This window comes from Struthio camelus, chromosome 1 (assembly GCF_040807025.1).
Source record: "Struthio camelus isolate bStrCam1 chromosome 1, bStrCam1.hap1, whole genome shotgun sequence".
Classification (NCBI taxonomy): Eukaryota; Metazoa; Chordata; class Aves; order Struthioniformes; family Struthionidae; genus Struthio; species Struthio camelus.
This window is the reverse complement of record NC_090942.1, coordinates 51,371,209-51,383,974: the sequence shown is the minus strand read 5'-3', so window position 1 is coordinate 51,383,974 and position 12,766 is coordinate 51,371,209. Positions and strand designations below refer to the sequence as shown.

General features: G+C 47.7%; 1 protein-coding gene across 1 annotated transcript; it reads right to left on the bottom strand.

Annotated features, from left to right (window-relative positions):
- Positions 1-7,556: 7,556 nt before the first annotated feature.
- Positions 7,557-10,744, bottom strand: SOCS2 (suppressor of cytokine signaling 2). The gene is made up of 2 exons (XM_068937323.1): positions 10,588-10,744; positions 7,557-9,837 (listed from the first exon to the last, which is right to left on the bottom strand). The coding sequence occupies exons 1-2, from the start codon at positions 10,742-10,744 to the stop codon at positions 9,389-9,391; spliced, it is 606 nt and encodes a 201-aa protein (XP_068793424.1). The 3' UTR covers positions 7,557-9,388.
- Between the last annotated feature and the right edge of the window lie 2,022 nt (positions 10,745-12,766).

Genomic DNA, 12,766 nt, shown 5'->3' with positions numbered 1-12,766 from the left:
TGAAGCTACAGGATAAGGATGCGCACAGGTGTTGCCTTACATCCAAGCAATAAAACCCTTAAACTTCATTTCAATTCTGTTTGGGTTCAGCTCTGACTAAAGTTGTTCCAGTTCGGTTCTGGTCCAAGTTCAACAAAACTTCAAAAGAACGGTTCAGTTCCATTCCAGTTTTAGGGGAAAAAAAAATACTTTAGCCAGTTTGGGTTCAGCTCAGCTCCCTACTAAATGTGCTAAAATCTGAAAGCTAACCTTAGCTAAACACATAGATTAGAATAGTATTTCCCAAACCTTTTAGATCAATGGACCACTATTCATCCTGCACATTTATCAGGGGCTACAATGTTATCATCAGATTTTTAACTTAAAATTGTATTCGGTGTGGTTCTGTGGATTGGGGAACCACCAGTGGTCTTCAGGCTGCAGTTTTTTGAACGGCTGAATTCAGTGTGGCAAGTCCAAATCTGCGGGAACCAAGCTAAGCAGCATCTTTTCTAACAGTGCTGTTCTCTTTTACATGTGGGTTATTACAGATCAGAATGCCAGATTTTTAAATTAACCATACACTTTTTTTAAAAAAGCCCAATTAAAAGTTCCAAATCTTCTTAGAAACACAGCACAAGTATAGTAAAATTTTTCAAAAGCGTTTGAGAGGATCCTTTATGCTAATTAGAGTCAAGCTCTATGCTAGCATTTACATATTTTCTTTGTTTTCTACATACTAATTTGTTTCTGCTGATAACAAGAGCCAAAATTTGTTTTTTAAAACTCGTGCAACCAGATTTAATCTATTAGGACTATGCTGTTTTCAATTGTCTGTAGGACAGCATTCCAACTTTAAAGACAAAAGAAAAGAAATATGAGCCTCTAGATTTGTTTATTAAAAACACATCTAATTGGTTAAATCTCTTACAAAACCTCTGAAATGAAGATGGAAAAAAGGAACATATATTATATGGTTGCCTGTCATTTTTAGAAAGAAGAGCACAGAAAACATTTCTGAATGTGATGTATCTTGAAAACACTATTAAAATGTAAGTCAAAGTGGCCGAAACTCAGTGGCCTAAGGACCAGATGACGGTCTTGCAAGCCACTGCCGTCCACCTCCTTCACATGTAACGATCCCTTCCCTTCCTTTTCCTCCTTGCCATCCCAGTACACAGCTCCTGGCATGCACAGCCCTCCCAAATGCTGCCACTCTGCTCTTCTCCTGAGCCTGCCACCGGATTCTGGGAGGAACCCACCGGCTCCTCGCCTTCCTGACAGCAGCAGGGCAGCAATTATCTGTGCTGGACTCTGGTTGGGAAGGGGGCTGGCACGGTCCAGGCTGCGCTTGCTATTCCAAAAGCGATTCCTCATCACCCCTGGGAAAAGATGACAGGCAGGATTGAAGTGTGCCACTGCTCGGGGTCAGCCCCTGGGCTGCCACTTAGATTACTCTGCTATTTCGTAACTTCTCATTCATATAAAAGCTTTAAATTAAACACAGTTCGAAGAGAGCAATGAATATAAAATGTAGGTGACACTTGTCATCAATTTTCTTAAAAGTATTATTTTATTAAAGGCACATCCAGCATGTAGATAAAATATAGCACAGAAAGTTTCAAAACACATATTAAAGCATGGTGTTTGAAATGACCATGTGTAGTGCCCCTTTACATTTACATTTGTTTTGATAATAAAAGTAACTATTTATTAGCAGTACTGGAATGAACTAATTCTTAATGCTGTTTACTTTGATGCAGATAATCTCTAGCCAAAAATTATATGTAGACTAGTACTAAGAAAAGAAGCAGGTATGAAATGTAAAACTGGCATGCTCATTCTGGAAAAAAAGGAATCTCTGCCATGAATTGTAGTAAAAAAACTTGCAATTCAAATTTGCAAAATGTAACTCCATATTTCTCTTACAAGGAATTTTTACTCCATTCTCTGTAAGTTTATGAATTAATATAGTTCTCTGCTTGTTTTCTTCATTTTCTTATATGTGAAACACAGAAGTTTAATTTAAAGATGCATTTAGTAGGCAGATGAAATACTGAAAGCCTCTAAATGTTTGTTCCAGACTTATAAAATACTTTTAAAACAGAAAACAACCGTCTTACTATTGTGAGAACAAACCAAGAAAATCCACAAAATAACCTTAAAATCGAATGCTGACAAATAAGTAAAAGGAATTCAAGAAGCAAGTCTGAAACCTTCTCACAAAACCAACTTCTTCTGTTTGCAAATTACAACATATGAACAGATTGTCTAGTATTTGCGATAAAGACTGGGAGGTTTTAGATAAAGATTGGGATGTAAAGAGGAGAATAAGCACTATTTTTTGTCATCTATTTCTTTCTTGAGAAATCTGTTCTAAATCTTCCCAAGAAACTTCTATTGCTTTTCTCATATGCAGTATGTATACTTCTAAAGGCTCTGACTTTCAGGTTAAACTTTTAAGGAGCTAGTGATGAGTCATGGAAAGTTTTTATAGGTAGCCTATCGAGGGATTTGCCACTCTCTATACTTCTTCCTTATGCCTCAATTTCAAACAGAAAATGTCCTCTAATTACAAATTCACTGAGTCCTTTTTGTTCCCTTTCAAAATGAAACCTGTATCCATTCGTGGTTACCGTGGGCTAGTTAAGCAGCCTGACGTAGGCACTACATCTTCCAACAGGGGACTTAAAAGAAACAGATGAACTTCAAGAAAACAGTTTATAGTTCTTACAGTCGGTTTCCCTTGCAGACAACACACGTCTGTGGTGCTTCAGCTAATTTTCTCAGAAAGGAGCTGTGATGCCACTTCCACTGCGCTGCAGTTACATAAGAATCTCAGTTTCCCAACTTACTTCCCTCTCTCTACCTTGCAGTGCAGGCATTCAAAGATATTACCATCATCGTAGCTTAAAATCTTACTGATATTAATTTTTTTAAAAGTGACTTTTCACTTTTACCCTGATGCACTACGAAACGTGAAGTCCACCACCCACACTAGGGATAAGCAAATTGCAGCCAATATAGGCTCAGTCCTGTAGGATAATGTTCTTCCTAAGAGGAAATGAGGCAGCTGAAAGTGCCATAAACAATAACCACACGAGTATTGATCGACAACTTATTCCTCGCTAAAGACTGTGTCAATAAGCAACATGTTAGGTGATAAAAAAGCAAATGCATGAGATATGTTATATAGGTGCCCTGCGCAACCCCTCAAATTCAGAGATTCCCACTGAGAAAAGCTGTGCGGGTACAAAACAGTCATCTGAACAGATCCTATTTCAGGGCTGAAACGTTAAGAGATACAACTCCATTTTAACAAAGCATAATTAAAAGTGATTTTACAGCTTTCAAAAATCAATCTTACAACTGTTTCTTAGATAGTTCTTACTATCAAGCTTGGTCCAAAGCCTAATAAATAATAACTTCAATAAACTCCAAAGAAGAATGTGCATTGGGCTTTGGATTTTTCCCACATTTAACATACCTCTGCATTTACTATTTGTTAACCGACAGTGCACCAAATTACAATCCTCAGCTATGAAACATCAATTATGTAACAATTTGACTGAAAACAAAAGGATTTTTTTATATAACCTCTGCCTGGCAATGAAAGAAAAATTAAGGCAGGCACATTGAACTTGGGAATTTTTTAACGTATGTTGTTCTGTGCAACACTCAGCACTCAACGTTTCCTGGATATCGCCTATCTGAACTTTTTCCTACTAGATGCCCCCTTCTTTTTTAATGCTAACATAAGTAGCTTTTGCTCCTGCAGTTTTTCCTCCTTAATGTCATAGAATGCAACAATTTTATGTTGGTGTTTCAGTTCCTAAAGTGTTAACGGCTCTAAATGGGGGGAAGGGGGAAGTGCAGGTGCAATCCTTTTTTTTTTTTTTAATAGGATTTAAGCAGAACAAGATCCACAGTTTATCAAGGAACTCAAACATCATAATTATGGTAACACATTTTTACATTTCGGTAGACTCTTTCTCTGAGGACTAGGCTATTTCAAAGCCCTACAGATAACTTGATTAATGAACAGAATTAATCCCTCTCAACCTTGGAAACGCTGGGGCTAGGACAGACTGCTTTTGTGATAAGCTCTATTCTCCCCCTAAAAGTTCAGTCATCTAGCCAGACTTTGTTTTTATATGTGTTTTAAAACTGAGTGTTGATATTAGATACTCCCCCATGATTTTTAAGGTCTACTAATACACCTTTCCCCATATTAATGTCTGCTCCAATGCATCTGTGCTTTTTCTAGGCATGATGCTTAGTTTTCTGTATACATCTTGTGGGAAACGGCATCTCTCTTAGAAGTTGACTTTTTTGTGCTCTTTTCCTTCTGTTTCTGTGAAAATAAAACCAGCCCCTTCTCAGATAACAAAAGCTAGACAGATAATTCCCTCCTCAACAACCTGAATAGCTTTCCATCTGGTTTCCTGGTTGCTACGCTTTACCTCGTTTGTAGCAAACACCCTGTCTAATAAAACAGATAGTGGCCGGTAAGGTTTGGCACAGACTGACTTCACAGCACCTGATAACAAAGCTTTTGGCTTCCAATTTCTTTGACTGATCTTCAGCCCATAGTAGGAATTACCCAGTTTGAGCAACACCATGGCAAACCGCCACGTCGTAGTAAAATAAACTCACGTCTTGGTGATTTGAGGTAATGTGTTAGTGGAATGGTGTTTCCAGGCGTTCTCAGCCACACGAAAGCCTTAGCAAAATGCTGGGAGCTGCTGAAGTTGACACTAATACAAAAGTTGTTTTTAGGAGCTAAACCGAGATACCAAAGCAGCTTGTCATCCCTGCTTCCCCTGTGTGTACTGCACTAACCAGCTTGGTTCTTTTAGGTAGTTTCTAGTTATTCTGTTTGGAAACTGAGGAAGTGTTTACTTGTCGTACAAGTTCCCTTTATTTCTGTTGTTTTTCTAAAAAAAAAGAATTCTCCCTCCCACAGAAAAGTTTCTTGCGATTATTAAGAATGAGTAATATACATTTAAGAATCCCTTAAGCCATTATTTCCTCTGGCAGCCAAGATGATAATTAGATTTGTTTTAATGATAGCAAAGTCCATGGTGGGCTTTTTTATTTTAAATGACTGTTAGACACATCACCCACGTCTAAGCAACCTCTTCCCATTTCCATTACACATGTTTTGGGTTAAGAGGAACAAAGCTATGATACAACTCAGCTAACTTTCTGCTAGGACCTCAGCATATATCCAAATGAAAAATCCAGAGAAATGTTATCAGGAATACTCCCCCCCTCCCCCCCCCCCAAAAAAAAAATCTTGAATAGAACATCTAAGTAAATAAAGATTTGCTGTGATCTTTCCTAAGATAGGGGAGAGGTGGTTAAGATATAGGAGCTCATGCAACTGTAGAATCCTGTCCTTTATATTGTATTTAGGGCTAGGTTCGGTTTTCTTAAGGTGATGGGACTCAACAGGATTCTAAGAGTCTAACGCTCTACAGTCTTCAGTGAGGAATAAGTTGTGGATCATTTCACAATTTAAAAATAAACAAAAAAACCAAACTCTCTCTTCTAGCGAGCCATTTTCCTTCTCAGTAATAATTAGAGATTGTTTATCTAGAATGTGGTTACATAAAATATAATTAGGACAATACTGATGAGATCAGATTAAAATAAAATTACTTCTAATGCAGTGGGTGCAGCTGCTTGGTTACATTCCCACTCTACCCACCCATGTTGTAGTTGAACCATTTTCTCCGTCTGGTGATAATACCAGCAGCAAGGAAAAACACAAACAACTAAAATGGAACCACAGTTCACACTTCTGCTAGGTTGAGTGCTCGACTGTGTAAAATCACCAACTCCGTTTTCATCATCGACCTTGCAGTTTTTTTCTCCGTTTTTCAAGAACCACCTGTTAGCATTGTGGGATTCTAAGCTTTCCTTGTATTAAAATGAGGAAGTTTCCAGCCACTAACATTCCAGGGATAAGCTGGAAAATATGAATCCTCAAGACTCAAAAATGAAAAACCAAACCAGCACTCGGGGGGGGGGGGGGGGGAAGGGAAGGGAAGGAGGAAGCCTTAGGGTCAAAGTCCTTATCAGGATTTTTGGTATCTTAACTGACAGTTGTTGTATGCTTGAGACCAGCTTCGCTGAACAGTCTGTGCTAGCAGTTCCAGATGACACATATCAGTTAGAAGTCATTTTTGGAATCTGAAGGGCGAGTGATATAAAAGCTAGTGCTTTGAACAAGCCTCAGCAACATCCACAAGTCAAAAAAGCACTGGATCATTTTTAAAAATGTTTGGACAATGTGATCATGCCCTAAAAATTCACAGGCTCTACACGCAAGATTTTTGCACTACTGTAATCTAATCCCTTGTGCTATCCCAGGATTTTTATTCTGGAACAATTCATTCCTCTGTGCTGCATGAGAACGAAGCAGAGCTTGCAGCAAGCTACAGTAAGATTTAGTTTTACTAGCGTTAACGCATCAACCCTAGGGCTGGCATCCTAACAGAGACAAGAACTATGCTTTCATACAAAGAGGACTAGTTCCCCCTCCAGTCTGTTCAAAATATTGTTCATTGCTTCAAGTACATCGTAGCTACAGACTCTATGCATTCCTCCACAGTAACTAACACAAAGGACAAGTCGGCATGCCGAATGTTTCGTGACTTGATGCCACATTGTGGTAGCTACTCTCCATTAATTATGCGAATTGCCCCTTTCACTCCACCAGCACTCCTTGTCTTTAGTTTGCCGTTTCCCCTGGTACTTTGGAAAACAATAAAAATCTAACAAAAATCCCAGCGAGCTACCCTTTATCTGCCCCATAGCGTGCCTCAGAGGATGGCTCTGCTGGTGGAGGTGGATGCTGCCTTTGTCTGCGTTGCCTGCAAGCAGTCGGCAATGAGCTGTCCCTCAGTCCCTGTGTCTTACAGTGTGGGTAAGACACAAGTGTCTCACCATACCCCAAAGCTCTCCTCTTCTCAGCCTGCTTGTTCCACTGTTAGTATTTCCAATTTTACTTTACTGTCCTTTGGCCAGGGGCTAGCCTTAAGGGAACTTTTTAATGCAACGTTTTCACCACTGAGACCCCAGGTACGTCATGGCTAACTAAGGTTAGGCATCACCTTAGGCAAAGGTGATAGCCTTTGCTAAAAATGCCCAGTAATACAAGGTTAACATAGCAGTGGGTTAATGTGTTTGCTTACTGTAACAGAAATTATTCCGTATCATAGCTATGTCCTCTCAAGGTAGAGCTAGACAAAAACTGCAAGAGAATAGATTCATGAGAACAAAAGCATTCCCAGGAATCTAGTTCTCTCCCTGGCACCGTTCACAGGCAAAGTTCCTTGGCTCCTGGGTGGAAGTTCCTAGCAAGACAGATGACAAGCGCAGGAAAATCATGTGATTATGACACATACCTGGAATACAAGAGCTCTTCTGGAACGGGAATCAGAGGGTGCTCACCACATTATGGGGAAAAACTTCCAACAGTCTGCTACATTTGGCAGGGCATGGGAAAAAAATTTACATAACAAAAGCTTTTGTTCTGTTTTTCAGGAGAAAACTTCCCACTAACCCATCTCCATATTAAAGCTTGCATTAAAAGGAGGTTAAGAAAATTGAAGCTGTGGAGGAAGAGAAAGAAAAGCCACATTTCCCATAGAGGGAACAGCAGCGTACCCACTATTTGCCATATCAAGGCACCATCCCCTCTGCCTCAAATTCTTGGTGTTTTCCCTGTCTCAGCAGCAGAGCTACTCCTTGCTGCCAGCGTGCTTATGACAGAACTGAATGCATAACACTAAAAGTTTAAATGCAACAAAATAAGCTGCTCATTGCCTCAGAGTTTATGAGTAGTGACACGGCATCTTGACGGTAGTACAGAGTAGTTAAGGAAAACAAGAAGATTATTTTCTGTTGTTTCTATTTCAGCCTGGGCAGGGCTAGATCACAGCAAGTCTTGACAACCCTCCTTGTTTAAACACAGGTCTATTTGCTTTAATTAAAGTAAGCTAGGGAAAGAGTTAAAACTGTGAAATTGTTGATTGAGAATGAATCTATGCCCTGGTTTCTCTCTTGACTACTCTCATGTTATTCCCATCCTGGATTTTTCTTCTATTAAATACTTTTCATTTAGACTTGAGGAGTGGGTACACAAGGGTCTTAGTCCCATCTTCCCACTTGGAGGACTGCTATAATACAAAAAATGATGTTCTGTGCTAACGCTTAACAATGGGAATTCAGCAGGCAGCCTCTAAACTACTAATCCGAATATAATCCCCATTATACCTTTGAGCAGCACTGCAAAGGCAACGTATGGGTATTCATCACTGATGATATGTGTACGCTTATTTGAGTATTAGTTGGGAAAGAATATAGGTACATAGGATCACTGTTGCATGAACAGTAGCAAATCCATACATACAAAGGTCGAGATATTTGTGCAATTTGGTTTACTTTATTGAGTAATAGTCTGGTAGCTACAATGGTGAATTAGAAAAAAACAAACAGCCTCAAAAAAAACCCCCCAAATCCAGACTTCCCCATATTTTGGGAAACAAGCTGAAGAAAACATTCTACACTGTAGAAGACAGCTGTAACTGCTGATATCCATGTCTCGACACTGGAACAGAGCAACTGCAAGCCTGCAGCATAGAGTCCTAAAGCCTCAACCAAAAGAAGCTTAATAGTAATAACACGGATATGTCACTTCTGGGAAGATGTTAACATGTTAACAAAGATTCTGGGATACCAATCTGGTATAATCAGCAACATATACTGGGTTCCTACGAAAGATGTGTGATTTCGCCTTAAAACCAATTTTTAGAGAACTCTGGAAAACAATGTTTTAAACGGATTACTTACAGCACTCCTTTTCTTGCAGAAAAGCATGAGGGTTATAGTTCAATAAAAAAAAGAATAGATGATCACTTTTTTGACTGCATTTGATTAGCTGCATAACTTTGGCAAGATTATCACAGTGTGATCCAGTTAAGTTTTCAGGATTATACGAACACCAGCACCAAATTAGTCTTGGAATCAGACAACTGAGATACTTATGCACTCTGATACGCCTTTGACCACTTTTGCAGTCTCTCCCCCTCCCACCGCTTCAGCTAGCATTTGATAGTTAGTGCAGTATTTTATGCCATTGACAAAGCAACACGATCTGGCTTCTCTCTCCTCACAGGTTAGCACGCCACCTTGTCGAACCCCTGAAGATGCAGACTGCGATTATTCTACATAAAGTCTTCCTTTGTGGCATCTGAAATAAAACCCTTTCCCCCAGAACTGCCACTGTTTTGATAGTGAATTCCATGCTGACTTGTACAACTGGTTACTCAGTTCTTTGGCTGATTTTAAGAATTGCATTCAAAAGTTACTCTGTATTAGAGGCGTTTAGAAAAGATATTTATACCTGGTATTGGTACTCTTTCAAGTACTCTTTTAGTCTTGTTGGTAATGGCAGTTCCCAGATCTGATTTGTACATTTGTTTATAGTTATTCTGCAGCGATGTTGCAGAGATGGAGCTGACGTATAGAGGGGTTTGTTCAAGTACAGATGAACCGTTCCATTTGAAGGCGTTTCGGTTCTGTCCTTGCACATAAGCACATAGTACTCAATCAAATGCACAACGCTGTTGAACTGCTTAAGTCTAGATCTGACACAAGTGATAGAGTCCAGCCTGAACTTGCCATCCTGATATTCTATACGTAGATTGGTTGGTCCTGCTGATGTTTTTACTGAAATAGTCAATAGATATTCTGAATGTGAGCTATCTCTAACCAAGAAAGTCCCTTCAGGGGCATCCTGTAATCTCTCTTTGGCTTCAGCAACGCTCATGTTGCCCCAGTACCATCCTGTTAAAAGACAAGAGAAAGCGGACTTTTACTCATTGCTGTTTGCTTGCTTGCTTGCTTAAAAATCTTTCTTTGCCCTTTGCTGTTTGAAAGCTACAGTCCTGCAGACGTTGTAAAAATGGAATTGGTATTTAAATTAAGTGGCTTTACAACGCAGCTCATTCCGACACAGCCTTCAGGTGAGTGCTGCTTCCCCCCACCCTCCGGCACACACACACACACACACACACACGCGCTCGCAGCGGGCTCTGCTGCCCCGACGCGCCAGGCGGGCGCCCCGCACCGACCTCCCGCAGCCGCGCCCGCGCTCCGGCTCGCTCTCTGGCAACCCCGCACACGCCTGGCTCCAGGTAGGCTTTTATTCGCCCTCGCTTTGTCCAGCAACGCGAAGCAGAGTGCAAAGCAAAGTGCAACTCTGGCGACCCGCTCCTGCCGCCGGGCGGACACCCGGCCGGGGCAGCAGCGCCCCGCGCCGCAGCGGCCGAGGACGCGCCCGCCGGGCCCAGGTGCGCGCCCGGCCGCGCCGCCACCGCCGCCGCCGCCGCCGGGGGATGCGCCGCCGCCCGGTCCTGCCGGGCGCCCGCCGGGCCGCGGCGCTGCCGGCGCTTTCGCTTCGGCGACCGCAGCCGGCGGGCAGGGCCGCGCCCCCCCCCCCCCCCGCCCCGCGGGGGCACCGCGGCGCCCCCGCCGCCCGCGCGGAGGGTCGGCGGCGGGGCGCGCACCTCCGCGGGCTGCCGCCGCCCGCCTTACCTGCCCGCCGCAGCTCGTCCATGGCCGCGGCCAGCCGCGCCGCCTCCCGGGACTCCTCCGCCGCGGGCGCGGCCGCCGCCGCCGCCGCCGCCGGGCGCCCCCAGCTCGGCCGGGCGCCCTCCGCGCTCTCCAGGGACTCGGCGGAGCGCAGGGTCATGGGGGGCGGCGGGCGCGGCCCCGCGCACACGCCGCCCGCGGGCGGGGGGCTCCGCTGCTGCCGCCGCGGTGCTCAGCGCCGCGCCGGGGGCATGGCCCGGCCCCGGCGCCGCCTGCAAGCAGAGGGGGAGCGCGGTGAGCGGCGCTCCCGACGCAGCCCATGCGTTTCTGGCGCTCCCGAGCCGAGGAACTTCCCAGCATCCAGAGGAGGGACGCGAGGCGAGAGATCACCTCCCGGCTGAGCGGGGGAGGGACATCTCCTCCCCCCACCCCCCGCCGCCCAGCCCGTGCCCGGCTCCCCGCCGCAAAGGTGGGCTCGCTCCGCCGCGGGGGCAAGAGCCGCCCAGGCCTCCGGGGCGGGCACGGAGCCGGCAGGGCAGCGCTGAGACCCGGCGCAAGGCAGCGGGAGAGCGGGGCAAACGGAGGTACCGGCGGGCAGGGGGTGAACGAGGAGCCCGGCAGGTCGCAGGCACGGGGCTGCCCGGGTTGCAGGGTGCCGTGCGTAGGAGCAGGCGGGACGCCTTTCAGCAAGGTCACACGGCAAGCCGTACCTCGAGGAACGGGCGCCCGCTGCGGGCCGTGCTCCCGGCGCGGGGAGAGCCTCTGCCGGGGCGCAGCCCGTGCGGCAGGATGCGCGGGGCAGCGCTGCCACCGCGGGCTGAGGGGCGGCCTGAGCACACGGCAGAGCAGCGGGCACGGGCAGCGCGCGACATGCCTGGGGCAGGGCAGGAAATGCTCTTTTCCCGTGCCGTTACATTCTGATACTATACATATGTGTATATATATATGTATGTATATCTCTTTCCACTCGGCCGAAGCGAAGGGGACAGACAAAAAGAGCATCTTCCTCTCGCACGGCCGGCAGCCGGCCGGGCAGAGCCCGCGCGGGGGCCGAGCCGAGCCGAGGCGGCCGGCAGCGGGGGTCTTACCGGGCAGAGCGGCCCTCCAGTCCCTGCGGGCGCGCCGGCCGCCGGCTTCGGGGTTACTCCGAGGTGGCTTCCTCTCTCCAGAAGTCCCGTGGCGGAGCTAGGAAACTTTCCCAAATTAAACTTTATTGGAAAATGAGACGCTCCTTCCTCCGCCGGGCTCCTATCGCCAGGCGCACACGCCGCAGCCCCCGGCCGCCCCCATCGCGCCCCCTCTCCCCCGCGGCACCGGGCACCTCCCGGCCGCAGGTGCCTGTCAGCCGCAGCGCCCCGAGCGGAGGGGGCGGCAGCTTGGCCGCGGCTCCCCCAGCGCTGGCGGGCACGGGGGAAGCCCCTCTACTTTAAAGGGGAGCGCCAGGATGGCCGCCGCCCGCCCCCCGCAGCGGGGCTCAGGGCCGCCGGCGGGGTCTCAGCGGGGACGCGCGGCCGGCGGCAGCAGGGCGCCCCCCTCGCAGGCAGCGACCTGCCGGCGGCTGCGGGCGAGCCGAGGCGGCGGCGGCCCGGCGGCCCCGCTCTCGAGGAAAGCGCAGCCCCGCGGGGGGCGGCGGCGGAGCGGCGCGGCTCTGCGGCTCCTGCTGGGCGGCGGGGCGCGGGGGGACGGCACTCACCCGGCTCGGCGGGACGCGGCTGCTGCCCTGCAGGCGGGGCGGCCGCGGCTGTCGGCGTCAGGGGGCCGGCGGCATCGCCGGCGCCGCGGCTCAGGAGAAGCCCGCCCGCCCGGCCGCCGGCGCTGCGGGAGCGCTGCCGCGGCTCGGCTCGGCTCGGCCTGCCGGCCCCGCGCCCGCGGGGGTCGGGGCGGAGCCGCGGGCGAGGGCGCAGGGGCCGGCGGCGCCGTCCGGGCACGGGAGCGCTCGGGCACCGCTCGCACACGCGCCGCTGCGAGAGGGGGAGGATCGCGCCCGTGGGGGAGCAACACCCCGCTGCTCCCCCGCCGCCCCCTTGCCCGCGGGCCGGCAGCAGCGAGCGGCGTGATCCCGCGGCGAGGGCATGCTCCCCCCGCGCCGCGCCGCGCCGCTCCCCACCTCCCGAGATGGCTAAATACAAAGGCTGCTTTCCAGGAACTTTCCAGGAACCGCATCATGTGACAGGCGCAGCTC

Coding starts and splice junctions, on each gene's coding strand:
- SOCS2 (XM_068937323.1), bottom strand. CDS start 10,744: ATGACCCTGCGCTCCGCCGAGTCCCTGGAGAGCGCGGAGGGCGCCCGG. Junction 9,838..10,587: donor GGACGAGCTGCGGCGGGCAG/GTAAGGCGGGCG, acceptor GTCTTTTAACAG/GATGGTACTGGGGCAACATG.